The sequence below is a fragment of the Thermobia domestica genome, chromosome 3 (assembly GCF_964235325.1).
Source record: "Thermobia domestica chromosome 3, izTheDome1.hap1.1, whole genome shotgun sequence".
In the NCBI taxonomy this organism is placed as follows: domain Eukaryota; kingdom Metazoa; phylum Arthropoda; class Insecta; order Zygentoma; family Lepismatidae; genus Thermobia; species Thermobia domestica.
In genome coordinates, this window is record NC_137456.1 from 178,632,483 (window position 1) to 178,653,670 (window position 21,188).

At 35.1% G+C, this 21,188-nt stretch overlaps 1 protein-coding gene across 2 annotated transcripts in view; it reads right to left on the reverse strand.

The window, feature by feature from the left end:
• The window catches only part of LOC145680885 (monocarboxylate transporter 1-like), a 229,929-nt gene that overhangs the window by 101,955 nt on the left and 106,786 nt on the right, over window positions 1-21,188 (reverse strand). The window contains exons 3-4 of one of the 2 annotated variants that reach the window (XM_081752035.1): window positions 17,728-17,854; window positions 9,050-9,193 (exon numbers count right to left, since the gene is read on the reverse strand). In XM_081752035.1, the coding sequence (XP_081608161.1) occupies window positions 9,050-9,193; window positions 17,728-17,854 (271 nt within the window). The remainder of the gene's footprint in view (window positions 1-9,049; window positions 9,194-17,727; window positions 17,855-21,188) is intronic. The other variant, XM_081752036.1, reaches the window with a different exon arrangement.

Below are 21,188 nucleotides of genomic sequence, written 5' to 3' on the forward strand. Positions count from 1 at the left end.
CAAACTACGGTACAATCCGTTACAAACGAAAATCTTTCAAATGTGTGGATTAAATCGATTGTACGTGGTAAGGGGGGGGGGCAGGTTCACACAGCCCTCCAATTTTGTTTTCTTAGTTTTTCATAATCTATAATGGTTAAACTAAAACTCATTGTGCTACAATACAGTACTAACTAAGTACTTTTATATGACATACAAAAATCATGTGCACCCAGTGTATTAAGTCCTAATTTGAGGGCCTGCTTGACCTGGGCCCCCATTCTGTTTCGTTAATTTTTTAAAAGCCAAGACGGTACAAACGAAACAAATTACGGTACAATCCGGTACAAACAAAGGTCTTTCAAATGAGCCAATTAAATCTATCCTAGGACATTGTGGGGGGCTGCGTGAACTTGGCCCCCACTTTATTTTCTTAATTTCTCATACTGCAGTACAATACAAACAAAACGTTTGCGGTACAAACGAAATACTTTTTATTGATATACGGAAATCGTTTGTACGGAGAGGTGGGTGGTGGCAGGTTCACAAGGATCCCCTTTTGGTTCCAGGAGGCTTTTCGAGATCGTAAAGTACCGACTTCCACTGAATGTCGACAATTCTACAGAGTCCAACCCATGATCTAGAACCAGCCTACAATCTTAGCCCTACCTACCTCAGATTAGGGCTGAGGCACTATCTACTCTATTAGTATCAAGGATGTTATAAAATAGAGGATCTGCCTTTACAACAAAATCTTGAAGGCATGCGTCACAGTTTCGCAACTCCCACTATGCCCATTCCGCCCAACAAGATCACAATGTTTTGAGCCAACATTCAGAGCGGTAACGAAAGTAACCAATCAGACGATGGCGGAAACGGGAGTAGCCAATCAGAAGTGCCGATGTTCGATTGTTTTTTTTTGGCTTCATTGAGTTAATAGGATGAAGATACATATGGGCAAATCCTCTATTTTATAACATCCTTGATTAGAAGCAATTATTGGCCTATGTGCAATCCGCCATTTTGGAAGTGAGAGGTATCTTTCTTCTCCAGCAGCATGTTCTTTTTATATTTATTATAGACTATATTATTAAAATTAAATGAAATTTCTCGTTAGACGTCCTATGTATTTGTTCCCTAAGCAAAAGAAGATGGATAATTATTGAAAATGAATGACTATTAAATAATTGATGGAATGAGAATGTGGGAGGAAATAGTAGAACACGAGAAAGCTCACTTACACAAGTTGTTCACGAGAAAATCTCGTGGCCTGCGATTGAACCAGAACTCTTCGCACAAGAGTTAAGTGTTCCTTCGAAAGACACTCTCTCCCTTGTATGTTATACATACATAAAGTGTATATATATTAGCAACGCGAGTTGTTAATAGTTAGCTCTTATTACTGAAGCTAGCTGAAATACATAGAAGAATAGGTTTATGAAAAATATTTGAAAGATATCTCTTCGAATCCCCCTTTCCTCCTTACGATGCTTATTTTAATGAAAAAATTTAAAACTTAGTCTGACCCAATTCCTAACTATGTTCAAAATTGCATTCTAGATGATACATCCGCTATTCTTTGCGAAAAAGTTAAAACTTAAACTACCTCTTCTTTAGAATACACATTTTAAAGTGCATTGTTAAAAATTGGAAGATTAAAATAGTTTTAAAAAAGGCTTCTTTAGAAGCATAATTTCCGAAAACATTTGGAAACGTGCCAACTCATATTTGGTAAGGATCTTATACATATACCGAGTTACATCTCGCTAACTAAAGAGGCTCCTAAGATGTTCTACTTTTGCCTTACATTTTGAACCCCTTCCTCCCTCAATCGTTTTAATGAAAGTAACATGACAAAATTCTGGTTCGACCCACGTGCAAACTATGTTTCGAAGTCCATTTCAAACGTACAGCTGTTTTCCGGTAATAATAAGACATTGCTGAAAATATTGTAGAAATTGCTACCCCCTTTCCCTTTTAGAAGAATTTTCGCAAACGCTGGAGCACACCACGTATTTTTAACCTTTTCGGACCCAGGTGACCGAAGTGGCACACACGAGTATGTCACGTTTTTAATCCGCTCCTGTGTGGACACTAATTAAGATATAGGGATAACTTTTTCTGGCCAAATATGTTTGGACCATAGTTTATCATATTAGTTTCTTTTTCTTCTGGGTGTCGAATTCCTTCTCAAATTTCAGCTCAAAGTCAAAAATTCGAGAATTTTCGAATTTAGAATTTTTTTCTTTTTTCCTTGTAGCTTCCTTCGTTGTAGAGATATCTCCTTAAAACTTCTCAAGTAGATGCCTCCGATGGATATCTAATTGTTGACATAAATTAGACCGGCTCGCGCACAGTGTTGCCAACTAGAGAAATTAAAATTTCCTTAAATTTGGACAAAACTCGAAATTTTCGGACGTCCGAGTGCAAGCCAACTTACGCCAATCGAACATTGGTCCTTACTGAACAAAAGCGGGTAGAGATCGTTACAGGGGGTAATTAGGGGGCGCACAAAAAAATTTGTATTTAGGTTCAACCATTGATTTTCTAGTTTTTCTCAACTTTTCTGTTTATCTAATCTACTTTTTGTAATTAGAAGCTTTCTTTCTTAAATATGGCCATGATACTTGTAGGATATATTAGTGCTTTTTTTATTTTAAGATAGTTTGCGTCCGTTTGGTAGCAGTGTTGCCAGTCAAAAAATAATTCCCGATTATGGGGAAAATTTTGGAAAATTCCTTTTTGTCTCTATTTTCTCACTCTTGTAGGCTACATTCGAAAAAACGTACCACTGTCTGAATGTCTCGTCCTTATCCTACACAACGAACCATAAAAAGTTTCAGTAGGATAATTAGGGGAAGTAGACTTGAGGATTATAATAAACTATGTTCTGTAAATGGTAAGAAAATCGTGAATTTCTGAAGTAGAATGAGATTTTTTTTTAAATTTCACACCACCTTTGTTACATATCGCCATGATACTTGTAGTACATATTAGTGGAGTACCAATGTTTATTTTCAGATAGTTTGCATCTGTCTAGTGGCAGTGTTACCATCCAAAAAATAATTCCCGAATTTAGGTTAAAATTTGGAAAATTTCCCTTTTTCTCCCTCTATTATTTCCCTCTTGCTGGCTACATTAGAACAAACGTAACACTATTTGAAAGTCTCCTCTTGGGTCTACAGAGCTCAGCATAAAATGTACACGTAGGATAATTAGGAAAGCTGTAGCCCCAGCATATCTGTTGATTTTTGCTTCTGAGGCGTAAAAAGTGTCAAAATTTCATGTGTATGACGACAGAAAATTTCTTCTTTTCTTCTTTGTATGGGAGCCAACAACTTTAGGTTTTCACTGTACCTTGTCAACACAACAAAGAATTTTTAGGTGACTTGGACCCATATGGCAACAGTGGTGCCAGTTACAAAAAATCTTGAAATTCGGTTAGGGATTATTTTATGTAAATTTTCACCCCTACATTTCTCTCAATAATTTCCCTCCCGTTGGCAACACTGAAATGTAACTTAGACCAAAACATAGCCACATTCCTCTTCTTAAAAACAAGGCCTTAACCATATCAATAGGGTAAATAGTTTTTGAGCAATAATCACCAACTGAAAATGTAGGAAAACGCCAAAAATGACCTGGGTCCGAAATGGTTAATAAAGAGTTTACAAAGCGAATTTTCTCTCTCTAGCACGAGAGACTTGTGACATACTACTATATTTTTTGGCTCACATCCTCCCTTTTTAGATACGCATTTCAATGATAAAAAGATCGAAAACATGGCCAATCGAGGACAGTGATAATCATGTTCAAAAATCCATTTTTAATGGTCCAAATGATTTCTGATGATGATAAGATACACAACGTCAATTTTAATGACAAAAAATGTATAGAAATTCTCCCTTTCCCTTTAAAAGCGGAATTTTCGATAAAACTGAAACACATATTCCTTATTTTTAATTATGAATTTACATACAAAATTGCACACCTCTAACAAGTGAATTCTTACATTGGCCCTATTCTGAATAAAAACTGAGAGTATTTATCTCCCCTTTCTCCCCGTACGAAAGAAATTTTTGAAAACTTTGGGAACATTTTGTTTATTGTTTTTAGTTAAGAGTTTACATACCGAATTTCAAACCTCCAAATGAAGCGAATCCTTACATTTGGTTAGAATCTGCCTTCCCTTTCCCCGTCAGGAGTTGAGTTTTTGGAAGCGTTGAAGCCAGCATTCCATTGCTTTTAGTTAAGACTTTAAGTTCCGAATTTTATATAATCAACTTTTAAGTGAATTCTTAAGTTTTATATTTTCCGGTTAAATAGTAGAAAATTTAAGTATAGAAATTTCCCCTTTTCCTCAAAGGAACGGGATTTTTAAGAATGTTGAAATGTGTGTTCCATTAGCTATATCTTTTGCTTAACAGTTTAAATGCCAGATTTTATGCCTCCAACTTAAGTGAATAATTACATTTGGTATTTTCTGAATAAATATTGTCAATTACTTTTAATGGGAAGTTCGTATGCTGAATTTCATTTTCTTAACTTCAAGGGTTTGTGAGATAATCTGTTCTTGAAAAAAAAAAAAAAAAAAAAAAAAAGCCCCCATTGCACCCTTAGGTTATTTCCAAAAACCCTTCCTTAACCCTTGCGTTTAATCCCTCTATCCAAATTGCATGTTCTTATCTATAATAGTATGGTTTGGAACATGATGACTGAGTCACTTCTACTTTTTTATATATCCCTTTCCGGCACCTGGTTTTTTGGGCTATTTTTTAGACTTTCAGTCAAGCAGCTACTGCATCGTCACTATTTATCCTAGGATCATGGTTCATACCTCATTCTCTTCAGAATAAAGCTGGCTTTCAAATGATACCATTTGCATGCTCATACCATATACCAGGAGCGGGAAAAATTATGTCAAAGGGAAAATTTTGGAGGGAATTTTTTTTTCTCGCCCTTTGGGCCCCTCTGAAGCGGCTCTGTCTGAACGTAGACATATAAAAAAAATCTGATAAATAGTACTTGGTATACTGAATGTGTGTGCCAAATTTCAAGTTTCCATCTTGAATATCAAGAGCGGGAGAAATTTTATCATGAATTCCCACCATGCCCCAAATTACCGTAAAACACCATGATCTCAGGTAAAAAATTTCCTGAGACATCCGTAATTACCCTAGGGTCATGTTTCGTCCATCATCCTCTTCAGCTTAGAACTGCCTTTCAGGCGGTATGACTCACGTGTCTTCATCATGTATCTAAGACGGGAAAATGAGGCAAAACGGGATTTTTTGGATCTAAATATCCTTTTTTCAACTTTTAGCCCCCCCCCCCCTGGACCACCCTGTTTTAACGCAGAGATCTGAAAAAATCTGGTAAATACTACTCGGTGGGCTGAATGTTTATGCACAATTCCAATTTTCTAGGTGCAAAAGTAAGCCCGCCAAAAAAAAAAATATATATACCGACAATGTCCCATATTCCCGTATGCAGAGGGAAATTTTTAAACATTCCCTGAGACATCCCTAATTACTCTACGGTCATGTTTCGCCCATCATTTTCTTCAGAATAGTACTGCCTTTCAGGCAGTACCATTCACTTGTCCTCATCATGTATGTAAGGCGGTAAAATCCCGTGAAAGGGATTTTTTGGTAAAAATTTCCCTTTTTCAACGTTTAGCCCCTCTGTACCCCCCTGTTTTAACGCAGAAATCTGGAAAAAAATCTGGTAGATACTACTCGGTGGACTGAATGTTTGTGCACAATTTCAATCTTCTACGTGCAAAAATAAGCCCGCAAAAAATAATACCGAAAATGTCCAAAATTCCCTATACAGAAGTATATTTGGTAAAAATTCCCTGACACTTCCCTAATTACCCTAGGGCCATGTGTCGCACATCATCCTCTTCAGAATAGAACTGCCTTTCACGCGGCACCATTCACTTGTCTCCATCATGTATCTAAGGCGGGAAAATGAGGAAAAACGGGATTTTGGGGTAAAAATTTCCCTTTTTTCAACTTTTTGACCCTCTGGATCCCCCCCCCCTCTGTTTTAACGCAGAAATCTGAAAAAAAAATCTGGTAAATACTACTCGGTGGACTGCATGTTTGTGCAAAATTTCAATCTTTTACGTGCAAAAATAAGCCCGCCAAAAATACCTTACATAAACGCCCCCAAAAAGTATTACACGAAAATATAAATTTTAGACTTATGACGTCATCACCTCCTATGTCTCGACGCAGGAAGGTGTGAAACCATACGTAATGTCTTCTACACTGCCTCTGGACTTGAAAAACAAAAAAAAAAAAAAAAAAAAAAAAAAACCAGACGAAAAAGCTCAAATAGGAGAGTTATAACGCAATATACCATGAAACACCCCTATGGTACAAATTGTACCATGGGATCCCCAAAGGGATATACCTAATAGTGTTGATATATAATTGCATAAACCTACACATAATATGTTTTTTAAATAATAATAATAATAATAATAATAATAATAATAATAATAATAATAATAATAATAATAATAATAATAATAATAATAATAAACTAGTGAGGTAAATGTAAGGTGATAGATACATATATAGTTTATCTTCTTGAAAGTATATTTTCAAAGCTTCATATTCTTTCATATTTTGGATTTTGGATTTTGGATTTTCATATTTTCTGATCCTTTTCTTCATAATTTGTCTCTCTTTATATTCCCATCACCGAGAAAAAGGGAGTTTTATTCAATTTGTTGCAGCTTCTTATACATAAAAGGAATCAATTAATTGATACTAACATTTACTATGTAATATCATTCTCTGATCTTTTTTATCAAAGATGTTTCCACGGCACTGAATCTAGTAAACACAAAGATCTAGCTGAAGAATATCAAAATTACGCAGATCCGACGCTTTCATCGATTGCTTTCATCGGTCTTTACGTTTAATTTCTATAATACTCCTGATATAGGTGACTGGATCTGGGACTATATGTGAATATATAAGACCTGAATTGAGATTATGAAAGAAAAGAAAATATTAATTAAATGAATGGTAGACATGAGTCATAAATGTTGTTCTAATCCTGCTAAAAGTAGCTGCATGTTTCATGACAGAAATAGCGATGCACGTTTAATTCAATTTTATTTTTTCCTGGAGTTAATTAAAAAATTGCATAGAGCAAAGCATTGTCGTGCATGTTTCATCTTTACGCATTAACAAATAGAAAACATAAATAGAATACATTGCGTGTTGAATGGGTATCTTTTAATGCTGTTTCTTCCAATTATCAAGATAGAAAGAAATGATGTCATGGTAATTGCTACTTCCCCCATATTCCTGTAGACCAAACTGGAGAAGCATACATAACTCATGTTTTTCGAAACTTAAGAATCGAGATTATCTGTGTTGTTCCAAACGCGAATTCTGTTTTAAAAACATAGACCATCCATCAGATCTGAGCAATTTTCTGTTTGAGCTGCTAAGCGTTGTTTCATCGGTGCTTCGAGCGAGAGCAAGAAAACACTTGTAAGGTAGTTCGATCATATGCCAAGAAGTTGCTAACTATTGAACAAGAAACACGCTAAATCACAAAAACTGAGTCTGCATGAGGAGCGCGATTAGGGGCAAGAGGGGACAAGAGGGGCAGTTACCCTCCCCACTTTTTTTGAAGTGAGCCCTTAATGTATATAATTTGATTTGGAAATGCGAAGTAAATGCGAAGTTTTTGAATGCATTACTGGTTCATAAAAAAATGGTGCCATATAATATATGCCATTGCGTGAGTACGTATTGATTGTTTGTCTTCCCGTGGAGTTAAGAAAGCTACAGGAATTTCATTTTAATTGTAATTCAAAGCAATTAATATTGCAATCGAGTATTATTTAAATGTTGTAGCATAAGCTTGTAGTATTTACTGTCTTTCATTTTCTAAGAGTAATAACACATTTAATAGCATGTGTGGAATTAAAAATATAGGTTGTTCATTAATCCCCAGTTTCAACATAACTTTTGAAAACAAGCCTCATTATTCATTATTATGATTTAATATTATCCTTTCTATTTATTTGTTTTGCAAATTTGTTATTAAATAATATGATCACACAATTTTCCAAACAGAATTTTAAGATGTTCATGAGCAAGAAATCATATCTCTTTTTATACTTTCGTTGTTTAAGAGTACAAAGGACTAATACCTACCTGCCTTGCTCTTGTCAATTTACTTAATAAAATATGAAATACGATATATGGTATTTTAACTGAAAAAGATAGTATCCTATTATTTATACAACCTTTCATCAAATATTGTGTTAGAAACGTCCAAGAAAACTAACATTGATATACAAATATTCAGATTATGTCTTGCCCCTCCACTTTTAACGTCACTTGTAGCATGCACACTTGTATCTCAAACGCTTTAATACAATAAAATTACACAATTCTGTCCACTATTACTACTATTATTAATATTATTAGCATTCCCTCTGGTTCATTGGCTATCATGCGTGCTTTTGATGCTTGGGGAAGGGATTCAATCCTCGTGGGAGAGCCTTCAAAACTTTAAACGTATTACGGTGGTTCGAATTCTGCCTTAAACTATATTTACAAGTCTCGTACAGCTTTGTGCTGAAAAGGACGCTAACTCCAAAGCAACCAACCAAGTAGTGCGTCTAAGTTACATTCATCCATGTCACTCGTGGAGTTTATATTCTCCTTTTCAGGAAGAAGTGTTCCAGGACTGAACAAATATTACAACTATTTCGCTTTATCATGAGAAATAATCTGCAAACTCTATTGACAAACTTTTCCTTGATTGATTTCAGACAGGCAGTGCTCGTAGTGGAATAGCGAGAGTTAACTATTAGAAATTAACGGTACTTACATTAACGGTTAACTATTAGATATGTTGCTTTTATAATAAGGATATACTGCATTTGTACACTAAAACTTTATCTTTTCAAATATTTGCGGATGTTGATAACTTTCTTGTGATTAATGTAATTAAAATATGATAATAAATACACAAAGCTCTTACCATTAGATCATAATTCAGAAATTAATAATTTTCTTTCTGTGCTTACCTAATAATATGCTGTATGTAATAATAATGTGCGTCATACTATTTGCAAAACTTGTCAGAAAAAAGCCAATAGTAGACAAAAGTCCTCCAATTATGGCAACCACACGATACGAGAATGATTTGAGAAGTTGGTTTGTAACTAAACCTATTGAAAACAAATAATATGAACTTAATATACATAAGAAAAATTAGAAATCTACTATTTTCAATACACATTCTTAAAATACAAGTAGCTCCAATATCAAAATTATATTTTCATATTCTTTTCGTGGGAAACATTCTCGTTTCCAATTCAAAAATTTCTGACGTTTAGTTTTAATACTATAAAAGTTCTATATAAACTCAGCTAAGTTTAGGACGAACAAGGCGAATTAAAAAAGTGAAAACCATAGCAGTATAAGTGCATAAATTTTGTTTTCTTGGAAAAGGAATTTGGAATTCGGGTCCCCATAACTTCCTTACGAAAAATGCTCTTATAAACAATTATATCTGCGGCAAGTAACATTATTTTGCTTAAGTCTTTTTGTCACATGAACTTACTGGTGTGTAGTCATTTCTGAACTATCTCTACTTTTATCAAAATGATTTATCTATATCGTTATATAGTGCTTTCGAACTTCTTTTCACTGACGATACTTTAACAAATACTCACGATATTGCGACAAACCTAGTTAGCCAGATTAGAATTAAGCACTTGCTGCTGTGGCAGGCGTTGACTGATATAATCTATCTCAAAACTTCATGGTAAAAATACACTTTTGTATAAAGTCTAGACTTACGAAATGACATAAAATATATTTTTAAGTTCTAAATTTTCGCAAATCACCAGTTTCAAAACCAGCTGTCGTTTTTATGGTTTCACTTAATCAATTCTAAAGTAGTAGTGTCAGTGGCGGCTTTAGAGGGTAGGCCGGGTAGGCACAGGCCTACCCAAAAAATCTGAAAAAATACAAACGCTAAAAGATACAATAAAGAGTAAATATATTTTCCACTGTTTATATTAATAGTACATAATTATTTAACAAAAAATAGCATCATTCACTACTGTAAAGTAATTTCCTACTGTAATTAATCATTCAAATGTGTAGACTATATGTATCCATAAACGAGGGAGCGGGCCTACCCTAAATTACAATCCTAAAGCCGCCCCTGAGTAGTGTTTCGCAATACTGAGATAATATAATTCCGAAGAAGTGTAAGGCATGCATTGGAGTTCAATGCGTTTTGATAATGTTCTGGTCGTACGCCAGTTTTATTAGATAAATGTGCACGTATAGAGACAAAATCACGAATCGGCTTAGAGGGCTATTCACGTTTTGTCCACTAGGTAGCAGCGCGTGTGAACACGTCCTAGGTGGTAGTTGTTGTCTGTAGACTCGTGATGGTTGTTGTGTGAGTGAATGGTCATTAGCTCAAGTCTGGGAAGGATGCATTTGTGTCCTTTCCGATATTGGTTATAGTCAAATAAGTAAATACTGGTAGTGTGTGACAATAGTTTCCCATAAGTCAAAGAAAGGAATGTAATTAGAAACACCGAAGCATAATTTATTATTAATTATACTTAAGGAATCAATGCTCTGTTAAACCATAACAAAACGGACACCCCCTACCCGCTACTGTTGATGGGCATTCCAAATTTAGAGAACTTAGATATCGGAAGCCCCGATGTGGTGTAGAAAGTAAGTCTTTGGTGCAACATTAGAACTCACCGTCTCAAAGAACGATACCAAGTACGAGGATTTACCATGACCGAAAATTGCATAATTGTGCAAGACTTCCAAATATTAAGTAGCTTAAATCTAAAGTTCATATGGTGCACCCCTTACATATTATAGGGAGGAAGATGAACAGTCGAAAGCTGAAGAACGTCATATTGCAAAGGATAAGTGGGAGTTTATAGTGCCTCTGGACAAGGCATGGATGTATCTGTCGGAATGAAATAAGAATAGAGCTATTTTCTATTTTCTTCGTTATTCCAGAGCAGGGGCGGATTCAGGGGGGAGCGATCGGGGCGATCGCCCCTCCCCCCGCCCCAGAAGAGGAAACTTTTTAAATGTTATATACAAATAAAACCAATCTCAGAGTTTGGAGCTCTTAAAAGTAGCTCTACGTAGCAGTATTACAACCCACCGCCCCCCCCCTACAAGTCCGTCCTGGATCCGCCCCTGTTCCCGAGTATATAACTGTATCTACAGACAAACATTTGAAGCCACTTTAGCTCCATGAAATTTCACCCTTATATGGGAGCGACACATCTTGCGTTGTAATTCACGGGGGATAATTTATATCATTTAACTTTGACGGTGCAACGTAGAGGAGGGGGAGGGGGAGATATATATGTAAAAAATACAAATGAAAGTTACTGTCTTTATGACTTCATCTCTCTTGAACCAACCGACCGATATCGATCAAATTTTCAACATAGATGAGGTTCGGGCCTGGGATGGTATTTATCTATTCACTTTGACGATAGAATTTAGGAGAGGGGGATGGGAGGGCGAGATTCTAAAAATTTTCTAACCGTATTTTGTTTTAACATATTTAATTGGTGACAGTATACATTCAGTCTTTTTTTTTTTAGAATTGGAATTTTAAGTACGATTTTTGGAATTTAGTTTTTTTTTTACTATAATTGTAAAATTTCTTAAAGGACTATCAATTTATAATATATACATAACTAAAAATCAGAGTACTGCTAATTATATTCAACAAGATTTTACTTAACTTTGAATGGCACCAGCACCATTATCATTGATGAGGATGGAATGAGAAAGACACGCAAATCTTCTCTACTCTCTTTTCAAACCGACTGAGGATCTACCTATGGAAAACTGTCAATATGTAATTGATGGAGGTCACTTGCTACACAAAGTGGTTTGCCTACCCAAACCATGTATGCAAATATATACAAAGCATACAGTAGTTATGTAATCAAGCACTTTGGCTATGGCTCAGTAGTAGTGTTTGATGGTTATGAATCCAGCTCAACTCTAACAAAATATGTCAAAAGACAGAGACGATCCTTGAAAATAACTTGCCCTGACAGTTTTTGAAGGAGATATGAACTCAACAAATGAACAAAGTAAGTTTTTGTGAAATCTGTCGAATAAGTCTCATTTTATTCAGCAACTCACAAAACAACTCCAAGGTAAAGGAATTACTGTCGTTCACACAAATGATGATGAAGACAGGCTCATCGTGCAAACGGCTATCAAACTGGCTAGCAGCGTCAATAATAAGCCTGTACTTGTAGTAGGAGTAGTGATGTGAGGTTTCCACTATATTTTTCCGGAAAATTTTCCGTTCTAAAAAAAAATATCAATAGACTAATCAAGTAACAATTCCTCAGCAATGATAAAAGTGGTTGAATTCATGTATAGAAATGTTAAAAACTGAAAGATCGTTTGAAGAATCTGAAAATTTTCATGGCTCAGACAATTTTCAGTACTATGTAGGAACAAGTGAAACAATTTTTCATGAATCGAAATATTTTCTGTCTTATATGGAAAAATTGAAGAACTTTTTATGAGTCGGAAAATTTTCGTCATTTTGAAGCAAAAAGTAAAACAACTTTTTGTGAATCGGAAAGTTTTATTGCTCTGCAGAAACAAGTGAAAGGAGTTTTCATAGATCGGAAAATTTTCATGACGATGTAGAAACAAGAGAAAAAACTTTTCATAATCCGGACAATTTTGGATATTATGTATAGTGATGTTAGGTGGAAAATTTTTCACTATATTTAACTGCACATAGAGCTACAAAATTGAATTTCTGTAGAGGAAAGTTAGTCAGCAACAAATTATAATTTTCCAATTAGCTTTCGGGAACCGGAAAATGTTCTAATATTTCAAGTTGGGAAGTAAAATTTTACATAGTGTTTCTCTCTCTCTCTTCCTCTGCGAGCTCCTTCGTTGCTAAGGGGTTAGCATACGCGTCTTTGGCATGAAAGACCTGGCTTCGATTCTCAGCGGGAGCTCATGTAGTTCGGATTCCACGTTAATCAGTTGGTTCCGTCTTATATAGTCTCGCTGCTGAAAGAGACGTTAAACTCAAAATCAACTAAATTCAACTCCTCTCTCTCTCTCTTTCTCTCTCTCTCTCTCTCTCTCTCTCTCTCTCTCTGTGTGTGTGTGGGGGGGGTATGCAAAGTGCAGAGAACATATATCGAGTTCGTAGAGTACAAATATCCCATTCTATTATTTAAAATTTCAATTTGTTAAAAGTCATGAATATTTTCCGATTCAGAAAAACATACTCCACTTATTCCTATATCGTTGTTTAGCCGTAAAATTTATTGGTAATAAATATTGTCTTAAAAAGTTTCATGAAGTGAAAATCTAACGATTCTTCATTTCAAGAATGTTTCAAAAACTTCAATGCGTTCTTCCCTCAGAATCCACCTTTGATCTTACAATATTAGATTTCGCCAGTTTAATACGCATAAGACGGTTTTCTCATAGCTTTACTACTTTTATAGATTTACATACTGCAACATTTATAAATAAGTAGATATAATATAAAGTGCCTACTGTAAATTTTTGACTACCCAAAATTCGAGTTTAAGTAACTCATGAAAGCAAATACTGACCATTTTCTGGAAATAAACATTTACAGTATATATGCATATATTCATTCAGAAGAGAAAGTGAAATATAACTAATAAGGAAGCTGATTTGTGTAGTTGTTCTTTCAATAAAATAATAAAACAAACATAAAAAACTGCACTATTAGCACTGCGTTCTAAAAGCAACAAGTAATTTCATTTTAATTTACAAAATAAAAAAAAAACATATTTCTTTTATATATATATATATATACTTGTTCTATCCAATCGTCATTATTTCTAATACATTTTATACATAATAAGGGTAGTTTTACAATACAAATATCTGCTCTAAGATGATTATACAAAATTCCAATATTGAAATTATGATTTAAGAGTGTTAAACACAATAAAATCATTTTTTCTTATTTTTTGTTACAAAAATAGTCTTCATAAGAAACTTTTATGTAGTTATTTCATTACATAGGCAGGCCTACATGTGAAGAAATAGTGGAATTTTCTGTTACTGAAATTGATAAATTCACAAAGGTTTCTTTTCAATTTCTTGTTATATTTTAAATATTGGAATGGGATATTTGTTCTCTACGAACTCGATATATGTTCCCTGCACTTTACACACACACACAGACAGACAGAGAGAGAGAGGAACACTGTATATTTTTACTTCCCAACTTGAAATATTAGAAAATTTTCTGGTTTCCGAAAGCTAATTGGAAAATTATAATTTGTTGCCGTCTAACTTTCCTCTACATTAATTGAATTTTATAGCTGAATGTGCAGTTAAATATAGTGGAAAATTTTCCACCAAACATCACCAGACATAATATCCAAAATTGTCCGGATTATGAAAAGTTTTTTCACTTGTTTCTTCATCGAGATGACAATTTTCCGATTCATGAAAATTCCTTTCACTTGTTTCTACAGAGCAATAAAACTTTCCGATTCACAAAAAGATTTTACTTTTTGCTTCAAAATGATGAAAGTTTTCCGACTTATAAAAAGTTCTTCAATTTTTCCATACAAGAGAGAAAGTATTTCGATTCATGAAAAATTGTTTCACTTATTCCTACATAGTACTGAAAATTGTCTGAGCAATGAAAATTTTCAGATTCTTCAAACGATCTTTCACTTTTTAACATTTCTATACATGATTTCAATCAATTTTATGAATACTGATTAACTGTTACTTGATCACTGATACTTGTTAAGAACTGAAAATTTTCCGGAAAATATAGAAGAAAATTTTCCACCTCACATCACGGCTAAACAACGATGTAGGAATAAGTGGAGTATGTTTTTACGAATCGGAAAATTTTCCGTTTCAAAATTTTCCGGAAAATTTTCATCACTGTACAGGACAGACTATTTTTCGATTCATGAAAAATTGTTTCACTTGTTCCTAGATAGTACTAAAAATTGTCTGAGCCATGAAAATTTTCAGATTCTTTAAACGATCTTTCACTTTTTAACATTTCTATACATGATTTCAACCAATTTTATGAATACTGATTAACTGTTACTTGATCACTGATATTTGTTAAGAACGAAAAATTTTCCGGAAAAATATAGAAGAAAATTTTCCACCTCACATCACGGCTAAACAACGATGTAGGAATAAGTGGAGTATGTTTTTATGAATGGGAAAATTTTCATTGCTGAGCAGAAGAAGATGTTGAACTACTGATTCTGCTGGCATCACTTGCACTCGATGAGGTAGTTATTTACTTTTGAAGCTAGGACGAGGCAAAGTTTTTGATAAAATGTTTCTTCTATTGATGCGTAACACTGCTTTAAAAATATCATAGTTCAATTTATGGTTTTGCATGCAGTAAGTGGCTGTGATACTACACCATCTTTGTTCATGCAAGGAAAGAAGAAAATCTTTCAAATTCTGAGAACTAACCCTGGACTTCAAAATGCAGTTTCAGTTTTCAATGATCCATCAGCACAAGCATCTACATTACTGGCTGAGGGAAAAAAAATCTACTTCGAGTCTACGGAACTACAGAGACAGAGACTTCTTTAAACACCTTTAGATACATTAAATTCTGTCAACTCGTTTCTAAAGCCAAAACTGAATTAACTTGGGTGGTCTTTCCCGAACAACAGAGGCTGCCCAACAACACCTATTCACAGTGTTTCATCAAGTGCAACTATGGAAGGACAATGTGTTACCAGCAGAAAGATGGGGTTCGCAGAAAGAAGGTGGAATTCCTTTGGTTCCAGTCACCACGCTTAAACCATCCGCTCCCGAAAATCTCTTGAAGCTAATAGTATGTATAAAGTATCAAAAGGGTTGCTATTTTGGTTGCAGACGCATAAATGCAGGCCTTCCACATTCTATTGTATGATATCACTGTAGAGGATTGGTATGCCACAACTCGCCACCTATTATGTCAACTGAAGAAGAAATCATGGGTGATGAAGTTGAAGAACAACTCTTTGATGATGAAGAAAAACATAAGAGAATCTGAAAATGTAGAGCTGTGCACTTCTGGTAGTAGTGTTCCGAAAGTCACAAAAAGAAGGATGACAAAAAACTGACAACAAGAGAGGATTGGGAACAGCCAGGACATTCAGATAAAAATATAATGCAATATGAATAAGGAAGGACATGAAGTTAGCTTGTCTGAGTTCGATCCCGATAACACATTTAAGGATGGTAAGCAAATTATTTTTAGTTTTGAAGATGGAGTAAATATATAACGTAATATTCTCCTAGTAAATATGTTTTAAGGTTATATAAAAATATAAAATAAAATAATCAGAATAAAAGGTAAGAAAAAAGCAAAAATAAAAAGAGAGAGAGAGAGGAAAATGCTCCCGGAAAAGGAAAATAGAAACGGGTTGCTTCAGAGCAATATTCCCAACAACTTTTGGAGAACTTTATTTATCACCATGATCAATGAGGCCCCCAAAAAACTAAATCCTAAAAGTGGTAATTGATATTCCAATTCTGAAAAAACAAAGAATGAATTTGTCCTGTCACCAATTAAATATATTACGACAAAGTAAGGTTTAAAAAATTTTAAATTATAATGTTAGTTGAAGACTAGCTCAGGATAAAACTCTTTCCCCAACTGTAAATCGCATGTCCTGTGGTGAATGTCTACTGATCTCTACGGATCCACGGACCACCTGTTGGAAACCACTGCTTTAGAGAATTGCAATTTTCTTCAATTTATTGGAAATTTAATGCTCTACAAGAAAGGTCCAATTACATCTTTGCGTATCTTGTATACTTTTAGCAAAAGAAAAAGAAAAGAAAAAAGAAAAGAAAAAAAGAAAAATGGCCAAAAATAGTTTTTACAAGATGGCGGCGATTTCCCAGGTTTCCCACAATTGAACTCTCCAGTATTGTTTCTAATGCTATTCTGAACATGTGTACCAAAAATCAGCTTGTTCCAAATTTGTTCCACTGAGAAAGCTAATTTGCTTAGGCTAATACTCAAACGAATATATACTTTGATACGTAGTTATGTACACGGCATTGTAACTGGCATTAACTGGATTTTCTTTGCTGTTGCTACCCAGAACTAGTAAATGGAAAAAGAGTTCTTATGCAGTTCAACAAATCAATATGATTCACTCAAAAAGTGAGTATATACACCACATTAGTCTATTTTCCAAACCTGGCGCCAAAGTTTGCACATGTTTCGTTCTGTGCACATTTCTTACGGTTCGAAACTTCGTGGAGAACTAGGAAAATGGGAACTAGGAAATGGAACTAGAAAACTTCGTGGAACCCATTTTCGCCTCGAAATCCGATGTTTGCGAAAAGATTTATTTCTTGTAGAATATTTGTTTATGACATCAAACAAACTCATTTTGAGAACTATACAATTATTGTAAGATTATATTTAGGTGGATAACGTTGTATTTCTATACACAATGTATTTTAACTCTAGTCGACATAAATAAAATTGCAAATACTTTTGCATTATCATAAAAACTTTGAACTACTTGAATGTTAAATTATCTGTTTGAATTAAAATTATTGTTTCTTAGATTAATCATTATCGTTATTTAACGTAATTTTTGTATTAGAAAGAATTGCAGATACTTGTATATTGATTGGTATTCTCATATTTTGTGAAGCTGGAACTAAAACTTACCAGCAAAATTTGCAGCGGCAGTTAAAATGTTTGTTATAAGAGTAGCCCCTGCAGTTCCTTGTCCAAGATCATTTAATATCCCGGCAAAAAGAATTCCGAAAGAAGGAATATGAGACGCTATAGTATTCTGAAGTGGAAATAAAAGAAAAATTAATTGTGTCAAAACAAAAAACATGTTTAGTATTTAGATAATTTATTTTAACTTGTTATTCAATACTGTAAAAATTAACTAATTTTAAGGCTATCTCAAACATGTTTTATTATTTGTTCTGTGAACAATGTTTCCATGAAACTTTTTAAAAATTTTTAACAATAGTCCACAAAGAATACAAAATCTAAAAACGATTATTTGAAGTAGATGAGAGGGGGGGACACTGGTACGATTTTTACTTACCCGAGATTTTAGAACATATTGCCAGCTTGAGAAACATGATTTTTTCCTACTTAAACTGTGATTCTCTAGCTACATTTACAATGTACAATATTGTTTCTACTAATGTCCTACCTGGAGTAAATTACATTTTACCAAAGGTCTGCAATCTGTACCAATCTTCCCCATGTAGATTTGGTACTGGCTTGGGGCAGATTGGTACGAACAAAGTGAAATATCACACATATTTTGATAATAGAGATAACATATTTTTTTGTTTTAGTTTTCCATGAAATATTATGAAATATAATATTCTATTAAACTTCCACAAACTCAAGTATTTTAACAATAGGTTTAAGGACCTACAGCAGCAAAAATGCAAAATAAAGCATGTTTCATAAAAAGAATGTAAAGATTTGTCAGAATCTTTAGTAATTCAATAGATCAAGTTCAACCTGTTACATAAAAATAAAAAATTAAAAGTCCAATGCTTGCTTGTGTTCTCATCAAAATTTAAAAGTTCCGCAAGGTATTTACAAAGATAAAAACGTACTATAAATGAGGTTCTGTCTCTATAAGGAAAAATAGAAGTAAATAATCCAAGGGCTACCTACAGCTTACAAAATTTTGAAATCTTTCATACCTCAACTACTAACTGGAAAAGATAGACCTACTATAATTTTGGTTCGAGCGTCCCCTTGTCTCTAAAGAAGGCGGAGCTTTGTTATTATAAAGGTAACCAAGAAAGATATGTCGCTTTTTCACCCACAACCTTCGAACATCGATATGTCACCTAAGACGTACCTGCAAGATCAAAAATAGTCCGATCAGCATCGACGACCTTCTGCCAACGCTCTGGAAGGCCATGGATCCCATCGCGGTAGAACAGGCGGTAATCGGATGGTGCAATGCCTGAGGAGTATGGCGGATGCAGTAGTGTTTCCCTTAAAAGGCATAGAATGGTGTCCCGGGTCATCCTAGCCACGTGGGGCTTAGCATTGTCCTGTAACAGGAGGACCCCTTTGCGATTCAGATGTGCTGGCTCTAGAGTTTTGAGTTGTTCTTGAATACAAACCAACTGCTCACAGTACACAGTTGCATTGATGCTCTGACAAACTGGTAGCAGTTCCCCATGCACGATGCCAGGGGCATTCCACCAAATACACAGGAGGACCTTCTTTTGGTGCAGAGCTGGTTTTGGCTGTTTTTGAACCGGTTCATGGGATGCTAACTAATGATGACGGCCCAATGGAGCTTCGTACAGGACCTACTTCTCATCATATATCAACACCCTTCCAGAAATTTCTCGTTCCTCAGACAAGACAGCAAAGAAACACAGGTATCTGCTCGCGTTACATTCTAGCTCGGATCCAATCATGTGGAACCCATCGACCCAGCTTGTAGTGCTTCCCAAGTTGATGGATGTTCTGCCGAACGGTTTCTTCACTTACGCTGAATTGTAGTCTCAGTTCCTCACCTGTCTGGCCACTGTTCGCCTTAATTGCTACCTGAAGATCTTCATTTTGTATATGTGTTGGTCTTCTGGCACGTGGTGCATTCAGTGTTTCTCTCAGAAACAATGTTCCGGGGGGCTCACTTAGTGTTCCGGGAGGCACTGCTGATACTATTCTATTTTTTATTATATTATAGACGCAATATTTTGGTCTCCTCCGCGGGAGCACTCTCTTAGCTCTGGGGGGCAGTGCCCCCCAAAAACAGGTCTGGAATAAACACTGGGTACATCTTCCAGTGTTTCGTCAGTGTTTTTAAATTTGGTAAACCGCCGTTGCACTGTCCGCGTAGTCACGACACTCCCACAAAAGGCCTGGCATATCTTCTCCCTTGCTACAGCGGCGTTCGACCCTAGTTTGAGCTTGTACAGCAATCGCGCCTTATGACTCTCTGTGGAGGTTCCATGTTCACTCTGTCCTTACGCAAGTACACTGTGTAACTGAACTGCCACAATCAGGTAGTATGTTGGGTGTATCCATACCAACAACTGACCTTCGCCTTATCTCCATTCGAATTCAACTCACGGTGTGAGGGCCAATTGAACTCAGACCTCCACAAAAAGTGACATAACTTTCTTGGTTACCTTCATAATGTTAAAGTTTCAAGAACTTCGCCGAATAATTTTCAAATAGGTTCCTGAAAGTCGAATAAATATGACGCGTACTACACGTTGGCTTTTAGCGTCCATGTACAAATATATATTTGAGGTTGATTTTGTTAGACATGTGCCTATTAAAATCACTCGCATGTTATGACCTGTGGGAAAGATTCTTCACATTTTTGCTATCAAGGCTCCTAAATGGTTAAACAATTTTCCATTTAAAAGTTTGTGTACCTATCGGCTGTACCTATAGTTCCGGAAAGTCGGGAATATAATAATAAGAAAATTTTTCATATTATTTTGGTTAATTTATTTTTACGCTTTGATTACGGAAATCAAGCGATCACACAAGACATAGCCTATAATATTAGTAACTTTTTCTACTTGATGTTAATCACAACAAAAACTGTGATAGGTCTACATGGGAAATGCACAAAGAGTAGTCTATCCTTATAATTACAAATGGAAGGGGTAGATTGGTACAGTGCAGTGGGGGCACATTGGTCCGTACCAATCCACCCCATATGCATGCGTACTAACGTGCCCAAACCGAACTTCAGGATCATTAATTCCTATAACTGATAAATTACTCCACGCAGGGCAATTGAACATAAATTATTTGTAAAGAATTACACTTTCATGCAACATACATAGGTTTTCAAAAATCCAGTGCTTATTACAAATATAAGCTTACAAAGTCATAAGTGAAAACTTACTTTTACTCTAAGAAATCATTTTTTTTCTGCACTGAGAAAAGAACGCTGCGTCCATCCATCAACTATGCCTCACGATGTTCGTTTGTCACCAATGTTGCAAACACCAAACTGTTGTCAATTTACCTCTTCACAGTGAAAAAATATCTACTTCGTACCTATGTGCCCCGCGTACCAATGTTCCCCCGCTCCCCTATAAGTAGGACCTCAGAATCCCGGTTTAGCTGAGACAGTCCCAGATTTACACCATCTGTCTCCAAAAGTT